Source organism: Canis lupus, chromosome 19, assembly GCF_048164855.1.
Source record: "Canis lupus baileyi chromosome 19, mCanLup2.hap1, whole genome shotgun sequence".
NCBI lineage: Eukaryota > Metazoa > Chordata > Mammalia > Carnivora > Canidae > Canis > Canis lupus.
In genome coordinates this window covers 41225099-41236252 of record NC_132856.1, presented here as the reverse complement: position 1 = coordinate 41236252, position 11154 = coordinate 41225099, and the positions used below count along the sequence as shown (strand labels likewise).

Here is an 11154-nt window from a genome sequence, read left to right as displayed (position 1 = left end):
GGTGAGCAGGTGCTGCCCCCTGCTGCCGACAACAAGCACTACATCTATCTGCCTTGCCGTGTCTACTCAATCCCACAACTCTTCCAGGTGGCCAGATTATAGTCCTTCCCCCAAAGGATGGGAGAACCTCCTTACCAAAGTAACCCAGAGCTGCTGGAAATTTTCTTAATGCAGATAAAGAAAATAGCATCAGCGTCACCTCTGACCTTCCTCCAGAATTAGTATCTTGACATAGGTCTTTCTTTCTTGTTTTTCTTTTTCATTTTAAACAGAAACCAGAAGGCACAATACCTTCTGTTTTCTAGCTTCCTGTTTATTTCTACATGTTCATCCCAGGTAATGAGATGTTTATCCTACAATGCCCAGCTTCCAGACAGCTGCACGATGAGTTTATAGCCAGTGTATAGTACACACCCTAAAGGCTGGGCATCATGGTCATGGTTTTCCTTAATAAAATAAGCAACACTAGTGAACATCCTAGTTTCCAACTTCTGGTCCACTCAGATTGGTGACTGGGGCCACCCTTTCTGCTCTCAGTTCTGGCCTTGACAGGCCTGTACATACTTGGTGCCCACAAAGGCAAGCGACCTCAGAAAGTGGAGGCTGTTTTTACTTAACTAGTCCAATGTGGTTGATGGGGAAGGGAAAGCTACAGTGCAGGCAAGTGGAGATCTCAGTCAGAGGCAAGGAGGGGTGCAGCAAGCCAGGTCCCTGAGGTATGGAAGACCAGCCAGGCTCAGGGTAAATGGAGTAGGGGATATCCCTACTCGCCCGACTGGTGCCTAACCTCTCCTGCCCTCCTCTGCCATTATTGCCCACCCAGTTCTGTGCCACTGTGCTGAGGGAGCCTGCCTATCCAAATTCTCCTATCCACAGGAAGCTCTCTGGTTTTATGTGGAGCCCGACCTCCATCAGGCCCTCTGCACCCAAGAGCTTTGAACGAAGCCTGGGGAGGCAGGTAGAAGAAACCCAACCACTCGCGATCCCCAGCAAGGTGCCACACTAAGTGGGGCGGTTGAGGGCTGCAGGGACAGATAGCTCTTGGGGAAGGCCTGGTGGCCGATAAGCCCAGGCGACACCCTGAAAGCTCAGCATCCGCCCTTCTTTGCCCTGCGACCCAGGGCTCTGCGCGATCCCTCTCATCTGCCTGGAAGCTCGCTCAGCCAGCTTGCTCTGCCCTCTGTCACCTATGACCTATGACATCTGGCCCCAGCCGCTGACCTCTCACGACCCCACCTCTGACTTCAGCTGCCAAGTATGAATGCAAAGATAAGCAAAGCCCAGAGAAGGGAGTCTGGCCTGACCTGGCTGTTGGGCTTCTTGCTGGGTTAGGATGGAGCTCGAGTTTTCCCAGCTGAGGGGATGATCTTTCCTTATCTTGGCATGGACTGGCACCTGCTGGTGAATGTTTGCCTCGTAATGGACAAGGACGGAGCCAACGGTCGGGCACCTGCTGGTGAATGCTTGCCTCGTAAAGGACAAGTACGCAGCCAACGATCAGTCCCAGGCCGGCGGGTGGTGATGCCTGTGGGGGAACGTTCGGCTCCTACCTCGCCTCCCCGAGCCACGCCCTCACCGTCATGGGCTCAGCCGCCGCCCCGCCCCTATCTACAAAGCTCCATTGATCTGTGTCCCTCTCCGGCCGCATCCTTCCTAGGGTCTACCCCCGTCCGACCGACCTTCTTTCATCCCACTGGCTATTCCTGACTCAGGCCTCACCCCACCCACGAGGGCCTCGTCGTCGGTCACAGGCCTCGCACTGTCTAGAGACCGATCCTGTGTTCCGTTTCCTAGAGCCAGCTTCTCTCCCCGGACACCTCATTCCCTCCCCTCCCAGCACCAGGCCTGGGATTTGGACTCTGACCTGCCCGCCCGCCCCGAAGAGGCTGATCCTTTCCCTCGAGGCCCCTGCCCCCCACGCCTCCAGGACTCCGGGTCCAAAGCTCAGACAGCTCCCTCACAGGCCCCGCCTCCTCACCCTCGAGGCCCCGCCCCCTGCTTAGGGTCCTCGCCCATTGGTCGAAGCTTCCGCCCCTCCCGCGGCACGGCTGTGGCGCAGGCGGAGCCGCTCCTCAGCCCGCCCTCTGGAGCCTCACTTCCGGGCGCCCGCACGCGCCGCCCCGCCCCGGCGGCCGAGAGGTACCATGGAGCGCCAGGTGAGGGCTCGGCCCGCGGTGCCCGTGGTCCTTGCAGCCCGGGCCGGGTCTGACCCTCGTGTGTCCCCTGCGCAGGTGCTGCTGAACGAGCCCGAGGAGGCGGCGGCGCTGTACCGGGGCCTTAGCCGCCAGCCCGCGCTGAGCGCCGCCAGCCTGGGCCCGGATGTCACCACGCAGTACGGGGGCCGCTACCGGACGGTGCACACCGGTGTGTGTTTGGAGGGGGATCGAGTGGCGGGCCCATTCCGGGGCGGTGCACTTTCGCGGAGAAGCGGGAGATGTGGAGGGCTTGCTGCTTGACAGTGCACTCGAGTGGTTTGCAGAAAGTGGGTGTAGGAGGGTGCACCCTCATACAGGTGTGTGAGGGACGCTGCCCGGTGTGTTAAGGCACGATGCCTTTGAGTGCATGGTTGACGGTGTGGGAATAGAATTCAGACCGGGATACACGGTGTGGGCCTTGTAGGCTCACCCCTCACCATATCCCATACATGTGCCAGCCTCCCCTCAAGTATGAGGGTGGGAGTACGTGCTGGGAGCAGTAGTGGTTTCTCTCTGACATGCTGTTAGCTCAGGCCTAGACTTGAGTTGTGGCCAGGTGTTGTCCCTCCTGCTTCCAGCATATCCAGAAAGACTGCAGAGGTGGCCTGGGCTTTCCTTCCTTGTGAGGGGGTGAAAGGAGCCTGTACTGGGACTGGTCAGCTCAAATTAAGTCTCATGCCTCCTCACAGAGTGGACCCAGAGGGACCTGGAACGCATGGAGAACATTCGATTCTGCCGCCAGTACCTGGTGTTCCATGATGGGGACTCAGTGGTGTTCTCAGGGCCTGCAGGCAACAGTGTGGAGACCCGGGGGGAGTAAGTTTGAGGGAAGAAGCTTGTGGGCAAGGCCACAGCCATCTGCAAGCCTTTTATGAAGGCCTGCCATGTGCCATGGTGCAGGTAGGGCCCTGAAGGAAGACTAGGAGCCAGGTTCTTGCCCCTTGGGAGCTCATGTGGTCTCAATTGACATGGCCTGATGAGCACTGGAGACTTTGTTCAAACTTGAGCCTGAACTAGAGCCCATGGAGCTTCAGGGGGGCTGGGGAGAGTAGAGCCCGTGCCCCAGGCAAGAGAGGCAAGGCCAGCTGCCATGATGGAGCTGTAAGGGCTGTAGGGGCGGAGGTGAGACCAGTCTCAAGAATCTTGTCTAAGAGGTTGTGGCCAATAAGGGGGCAGGATGGGACTGTGTGGGTGGTGATCCCGACTTCCTACCCCATGTCCTCCTCAGGCTGCTGAGCAGAGACTCTCCTTCGGGCGCCATGAAAGCTGTGCTGCGCAAGGCTGGAGGCACAAGCCCTGGGGAGGAGAAGCAGTTCCTGGAGGTGAGTCTGTATGGGACCAGGTGGTGGGCAACGGGGGGCTCAGTCCCACAGATGAGGCTCTGTTGGGGGGGGCAGGTAACCTGACACCCAGATGTCCTCAGGTTTGGGAGAAGAACCGGAAGCTCAAGAGCTTCAACCTGTCATTGCTGGAGAAACATGGGCTTGTGTACGAGGACGGTAGGCAGCTGGCTGGTGAGAGACAGGGTGGACAGGAGGGGCAGCCATCACCCAGGTCTCCCCCTGATCAGCCTTCCTTACACCCAGACTGCTTTGGCTGCCTGTCCTGGTCACACTCGGAGACACACTTGTTGTATGTGGCAGAGAAGAAGCGCCCGAAGACTGAGTCCTTCTTTCAGACAAAAGCCTTGGACGTCAGCAGCAGTGATGAGGAGATGGCCAGGCCGAAGAAACCAGACCAGGCCATCAAGGTGCTCATGTTTATGGCCAGTCCGTGAAGGCCCTCCGGGGCCGCCTAGGGCTCGGTGTGCTTCCTGCCCACATCGTGCCTGTCAGAACTGGGGAGGAAAGACAGGCTGGACATTGAGTATTTTGTATTCTTAGGGGGATCAGTTTGTGTTTTATGAAGACTGGGGAGAAAACATGGTTTCCAAAAGCACTCCTGTGCTCTGCGTGCTGGATGTCGAGAGTGGCAACATCTCTGTGCTTGAAGGGGTCCCTGAGAGTGTGTCCCCTGGACAGGTTAGCACTGACTCAACCTGCCTCACTCCTGGGAGTGTGGGGGCCCTGCTTGAGCCGCTGCCCCTTGTTCACCCTTGCCCTGGGGTTTTGTTTACAGGCATTCTGGGCCCCTGGAGACACAGGCGTGGTGTTTGTAGGCTGGTGGCATGAGCCCTTCCGGCTGGGCATCCGCTTCTGCACCAATCGCAGGTGAGGAAGCGGGGCAGGGCAGGGGGCCTTTCAGCTTAGTCTGGCCTGAAACTGAGTGTCTCTCTGGTGGTTCCAGGTCAGCCCTATACTATGTGGATCTCACTGGGGGTCAATGTGGTAAGTGCTGGTGCCTACCTGTGCTTTGCTGGCACATACACTGGCCCTACCGGCCTGCATGATGCTCACATTTTCGTCTGGTCTAGAGCTTCTCTCAGATGACTCTCTGGCTGTGTCTTCTCCCCGGCTGAGCCCAGACCAGTGTCGCATTGTCTACCTGCGGTACCCATCTCTGGTCCCCCATCATCAGTGTAGCCAGCTGTGTCTGGTGAGCTGGAGGAGGGTGGGGAGTGGTGAGCAAAAGGAAACGATGGTGGATGGGAGCTGAAGGGTCAGTTTCATCTCCCCATGGGCCCCTCACTGGACCTCCTGTCTTGGGTGCAGTGATGGTGTGAGTTCTGTCTGTCTTCCTAGGGCAGGACCTAGAGGCTGAGCGTGCTGGCATGGGGCTTTGCACTGTCAGGACCCGCCACCTTAGAGCCTCCTCTATCTACAAGAATGCTCTTCCCTTTGCTTCTCATCTGCCCGTGATCAGGCTCAACAAGGGGCTGGGATGTAGCTGGCAGTTACAAAGTATTAGTCCTTGCCCAAGAGCAACTCCTTGGGAAAGTCCCAGGCCCCTTTGGGCATCTGTCCAGGTTACCAGAAAAGAAATACATCAGGCTTGTCTCAGGTCCTCCCCTCCCCCGAGGCTACCCAGGGTGGTCAGAGAAGAGGATGGGTAAAGAGCTCTGTGCCCTCAGGACACTGCCAGTCCCCTGGTGGGCCTGACCAGTGTGTTCTTTTGCAGTATGACTGGTATACCAAGGTCACCTCGGTGGTGGTGGATGTCGTCCCTCGGCAACTGGGAGGTAAGGGGTATGTCTCCAGTTAGGTGCAGCAGAGCCTACAGCTCTGTTTTCCTGCCATCTGTTATCCTTGTGCGGGGCCAGCTGCCTCAGCTCTTCTTTTCTGGCTTCTATCTGAAGTGTCCCACCCTGCTGGGCCAGCCCCGTGTCCAGCCTGCATGGGGAACAGAACCTTCACCTTAGGGAACAGTTCTGATACAAGTCAGCAGGACCAAAGCTGAGATCAGAGTCGCCCAAGGTGGCAGGGGATTTAGATGATTTCTTTTTTTTTTTTTTTTTTTTAAGATTTTATTTATTTATTTATTCATGAGAGACACAGAGAGAGAGAGGCAGAGACACAGGCAGAGGGAGAAGCAGGCTCCATGCAGAGAGCCTGACGTAGGACTCGATCCCGGGACTCCACGATCACACTCCGGGCTGCAGGCGGCGCTAAGCCGCTGCGCCACCGGGGCTGCCCGATTTAGATGATTTCATTTCCATGCTGCAACTCCTAGGCAGAGCTTGTGTTTCCAGTGATTGGTTAAAGCCTCTGCTCAAGGGGGGGCCTCAGAAAGCACACTAGGTTGGAAAGTCCTGGAGAAGCCACAAGCTCAAGGGTGCTACACTGTCCTGCTCCCAGCCCCCACTGTAGTGTTTGTCCTATCTAAGCTGCTGAGTCAGTGGGATCTCTTCTTAACCATGACAGGTCCTCGGACAGCATCCTCATCTCCCTGAGCTTCCATTTATTATCTGTGGGTGGTGGTAGCCTCTGTCTTCTTTATAGCATTATAGTAAGGGTTAAACGAGTGATATCAAATGTGGAATCTATTCAGCCCCCTCTAAATCTATTCAGAGTATAGGTCTGAATAGATCTATATGAATAGATCTGAATAGATCTATTCAGAGTGCCTCTGCCAGGCATTCTGCTGAGCACCATCATGGACAGACAGACAGTATCATCTTGGTTATAGCACTTGGTGCCTACCAGGGGCTCAGTAAGAGCAACACATAGGAGACCCAGTGCATTTCTTCCAAGCAGCTATGGTTGCTCTCAGAAGCTCTTGAGCTCTGCCTCTCCTGGCACTCAGAGGCCTCTGCCCCCAGCCCCCTCTTCAGGCAGCCCCTTATCACCTCAGGTACCCCCATGTATAGGACTGCCATTCTGTCACAGTTGCAGGGGTTCTGGGGGGTGGAGAGTTCTCCAACCCAGCTGGCCTCATAGGCTTGACCTCCCATACCTCCACTGCTGGATGTGGCCTCAGCCCTCCCATCTTTGCAGAGAACTTCTCTGGGATCTACTGCAGCCTTCTGCCTTTGGGATGCTGGTCAGCTGACAGCCAGAGAGTGGTTTTTGACTCAGCCCAGCGTAGCCGGCAGGTAAGGGGCCCTATGTTGAGAGGCAGCCCCCCGACCAACCTCCAGGAACCCTGGGCCCAGGGCATAGCATATACACACTGCTGGGTGGAATGCCCTGCCACAGGTCTTACAAGCCCCTTTAGGCCCTGCCTGCCCCTGTCCTGGACTTTTTCTTAAGGAGACTGCCTGCCTGCTCTGGTGCCCCACAGCAGAGCCCTTGGCCTTTTCTCCTGAGGCTGAGGTACAATTCCCCTTCCCCCAGGCATTTCCAGCTGGGGGACGAGGCAGCTGCCACCAGGTGGGTCCCCAAACACTAAACAGAGAGCTAATGGAGATGGGGAGAAAAAATGTGGGTAAGGACACTCACAGTGTGCCAAGATTCTTTTTCTTTAGTGTGATATCATTTGTTTCTCATACTAGCTCAGGGGCTCAGAGGCATTTCTTGCTTTACCCAGAGTCACTCTGCAAGTTGTGATGGGGCTGGGATTTGAGTCCAGGCCTCCATACCACTACCAGTGGCAACTAAAGAGCCATTGCCATAGTTGTTCACAGCCTTGGCCTGGCCCAGGGGTCCCTAAGAGGGTCGAGAGGTGGGAGAGGGACCCATAGGGCTCTTGGATGTGGTACCACATGTGTCCTCCCCTCTGCCTCAGGATCTGTTTGTTGTGGACACCCAGATGGGCAGTGTGACCTCCCTGACCGCTGGTGAGCAGGGCGGGTGAGCAGGCCAGCCAGGCCAGGGGTGGGAATGGAGCTCCAGCACATGGGGCAGTAGTGGCACCCTTGGCCACTCTGCACCACTGACTGTCCCGCAGCCTTTACTGCATCTTGCAAGGACCCTGACCATGCAGGACCTTCCCAGCCAACAGACTGCCTCCCCTGCTCCACTCTGCTCTGCACAACCAGGCCTTGACTCAGCACATCCCCTGCTTCTCAAACCTACAAAATTCTTTCTTGCCAAGATCTGCCAGAGTCATCCTTCCCCCAACTTCCAAAACCTCAGGCAAAGGCAACTCTGCTATCCCAGGGCCCATGAGAAACTCTACGTTGGCCCCCTCATCCTTCTCTTATCTGGGCCTTTGATTCTGCCCCTAAAATATCTTGAGTTCTCAACCTGCCCTAACTGTAGTCCTTCCTCCACAGAAGTTCCAAAATATTGTTCCTAAATTGTATCTCATCATACAGTCCCTGGTTAAGAATTTCCTTGGACCCCAATGCCCAGAATCAGCACCACTCCACCCCCCTAGGCCTACCTGCCACCCCTGCTGATTGCAATCACTAAGTTGTAGGTGGACATGCCATGGTCGGCTGTGTCCCCAGATTTGCCAGTCCCTGGGCTTAGCATCTGCTGGTTGAACGAGGTACTAAGCAAGAGGCTCACCCAAGGCTGTGTGCAGTTGGGTGTTTGTGACAACCCTTTTGTGGGTGTTCCTTTGCTTCTCGGGATGAAAGGGACACTCTGACATAGAGCTACTGCCCTGGGGCTCTGACTGTGCAGGGAGTGGGTGGGGGAAAGGTGGTGGCATCTGCCTTCTCCAGGGGGGTCAGGTGGAAGCTGGAAGCTGCTCACAATTGACCGGGACCTCATGGTGGCACAGTTCTCCACGCCCAGCCTGCCCCCAAGCCTGGTGAGTGTTGGTGGGCCCCGGACCAGGAAGTGAGGGTTCTGTGTAGGCAGAGCTCCCCAGGTCAGGGAGCTGGCCTGAGTCTGACTGCGGTTGGTCAGCATGTGGGAGGCCGAGAAGTGGTCCCAGCCCAGCATGGTCCATAGGGGTCTGGCACCCATGGGGAGCTACTACCAGGTGTAGGTCTGCTCTATAAAGAATAGGGTACCCAGGAAAGTGCCCAGTCCTCTGGCACAGCAGAGGACACAGCAGAGCCTAAAAGTTCAGGAGGGAAGGGTGTGTGTTTATGTGGGAGTGCTTCTGCATATACCGGCTCACAGCATTAGTCTATGATGTACCCTCGAGGTGGTAAAAGGCCTAGCATAGTGAGAGCTGCCCACCTCCCACGTGGCAGAGGCAGCCAAGCCACCTATGACACACTTTTTCCCCTTGGCAGAAAGTTGGGTTCCTGCCTCCTGCCGGGAAGGAGCAGACAGTATTGTGGGTGTCCCTGGAAGAGGCCGAGCCTATTTCTGACATCTCCTGGGCCATCCGGGTACTGCAGCCACCCCCAGAGCAAGAGAATGTACAGTTCGGTGAGCTGGGCCAGGGCAGAGGGACACCTCCCAAGTTCCCTGCACGTATTACCCCTTCTGTGCCCCTCCCTCACATTGTGACGTTTCTTGGGATTACCTCTAAGAGACCTCCTGTTCTTCTTGTGCATGGTCATGGGGAGTAGTGCCTGGGTATGTGGGCACCTAGTCTGGATATCAGGACTGGGCATCACCAGGCCAGATCCTCTGTGGTAGGGAAACCAAAGCCCAAAGATGCTACCTTATTCGAGGCCTCTGACCACATCTCATCTAGAATGCTGTCCTGACAGAGTGGGTCTCCCAACTAAGACAGGAGGAGTATGAGCCACCTGGAGTCCCAGGTGTCTTGATGCAGGCTACCTTGACCAGATCTTTCTTTCAGAGGTCAGCCCTAGACCTGCAGCTGCAGCTCAGGCCTTTGCTGGGGAAACACCTCAGCAGCAGCACTGGCTCTGCTAACTCCTGCCTTCTCCCTGCAGCTGGCCTTGACTTTGAAGCAATCCTTCTACAGCCCAGCAACCCTCCAGATAAGACCCAAGTGCCCATGGTGGTCATGCCCCACGGTAAGCATCCAGTCTAAGAGCTGCTGCCCTCCCACTGCCCATCCTAGCTGGCTCATTCACTCTCTGCTCCATGTCTGCAGGGGGACCCCATTCATCCTTTGTCACTGCCTGGATGCTGTTCCCAGCCATGCTTTGCAAGATGGGTTTTGCAGTACTCCTAGGTGAGTAAGCAGAGCCCTACAGCAGTGGTAGGGCTGTGGAGGGTGATGGGTGGCCTGGTTTGTAAGCACCACGGGTAGCACCCTAGTCTCCGGGCCTGTCTGCAGCCTGGCACCAGCAGCCTGGTAATGGCCCAGCCTCAGGCTCCACGGCGTGGTCACAACATGAAATAACATGGGACTTCCATGGAAATGGTACTGTGGTCACTGGGCAATAGCCTCAAATCTCTTGGCCCCATGCCTTGACAGTCTGTGGTGCAGCTGGCCCTAAGGCCTACTTCACAAGGGATGAAAGTGCATCCAGGGGGCTGGGAATGTCACTGACCACCTTATCTGCTTCCTCCCTGGCCTCCAGTGAACTATCGAGGCTCCACGGGTTTTGGCCAGGACAGCATCCTCTCCCTTCCTGGCAAAGTGGGCCACCAGGATGTGAAGGATGTCCAGGTAGCAGGGGCTGGGGCTTCTGGATAGGCTGGAGGGTCAACCGTATTGGGGTGTGTTTCATTCAGGTGGGCAGCCAGCTGCAGCACACTCTGCCCCACCCTGTAGTTTGCAGTAGAGCAGGTGCTCCAGGAGGAACACTTTGACGCTGACCGAGTGGCTCTGATGGGTGGTTCCCATGGTGGCTTCCTCTCCTGCCACCTGATTGGTCAGTACCCTGAGACCTATAGGGCCTGTGTGGCGAGGAACCCTGTGATCAACATTGCCTCCATGATGGGCTCCACTGACATCCCTGACTGGTGGGTGTGCTCCACAGGTCCCTGCCCTTCTCTGTGTTGTCTCATACCCCACATAGAGCCCCCACAGGCTCCAGGGCTCCTTGGGCATGCTTCAGTGCAATCTCTTACAGGTGCGTGGTGGAGGCTGGTTTCCCTTATAGCAGCGACTGCCTGCCAGATCTCAGTGTGTGGGCTGAGATGCTGGACAAGTCACCCATCAAGTATACCCCTCAGGTATGTGGCCCTCCCCCTGCCTGGTGTGCTGCCAATCTATCCAGAGCCCAGCTCACCACCACTCCCCATGTCCCCAGGTAAAGACGCCGCTGCTGCTGATGCTGGGCCAGGAGGACCGGCGTGTGCCCTTCAAGCAGGGCATGGAGTATTACCGTGCCCTCAAGGCCCGGAATGTGCCTGTTCGGTGAGTGTGGCAGGACAGCCCTGACAGCTGGTGGGCAGGGGAGCAGGGGAGAACCCTCCAACCTGAAACATTACTGCACAACTACAGGCTCCTGCTGTATCCCAAAAGCACCCATGCACTTTCAGAAGTGGAGGTGGAGTCAGACAGCTTCATGAATGCTGTGCTGTGGCTGCACACACACTTGGGCAGCTGAAGCTCTGCCTCCCTGCATGAGCTGGTTGGCATAAGCCACACTTCGGTCTTGGAGAGCCCCAGGGTCTGAAAGATCAGCAAGAGGATTCTTGGACTCTGGACTCTGTGGATGGGTGAGCCGAGGAATGTAGGCTCTACGGTCATAATAAATGAGGACACAGAGTATGGTTCCTGCTGGTACTTTGTACCAAGCCATCCCGAACTCCAGCCTCATCTTTGAGGTTCAGAGACCATAGGCCCTGGGTGTGGTAACTTTAAGGAC

The 11154-nt window shown here is 56.5% G+C and overlaps 1 protein-coding gene across 3 annotated transcripts; it reads left to right on the top strand.

Moving 5' to 3' along the window:
• The first annotated feature begins 2006 nt into the window (after positions 1-2006).
• APEH (acylaminoacyl-peptide hydrolase) lies at positions 2007-11055 on the top strand. Of its 3 annotated transcripts, XM_072786178.1 has the most exons (23): positions 2007-2156; positions 2232-2364; positions 2885-3011; positions 3424-3517; positions 3619-3694; positions 3782-3945; positions 4079-4216; positions 4314-4405; positions 4482-4522; positions 4609-4730; positions 5253-5313; positions 6569-6666; positions 6908-6943; positions 7299-7350; positions 8185-8273; positions 8707-8845; positions 9322-9405; positions 9486-9566; positions 9919-10007; positions 10113-10303; positions 10414-10516; positions 10594-10700; positions 10788-11055. In XM_072786178.1, the coding sequence occupies exons 1-23, from the start codon at positions 2145-2147 to the stop codon at positions 10891-10893; spliced, it is 2235 nt and encodes a 744-aa protein (XP_072642279.1). In that variant the 5' UTR covers positions 2007-2144; the 3' UTR covers positions 10894-11055. The 3 variants fall into 3 exon arrangements, with proteins under 3 accessions (XP_072642279.1, XP_072642280.1, XP_072642281.1); XM_072786179.1 differs by lacking the exon at positions 6908-6943; XM_072786180.1 differs by lacking the exon at positions 2885-3011 and having other exon boundaries at positions 2056-2156.
• Positions 11056-11154: the final 99 nt, after the last annotated feature.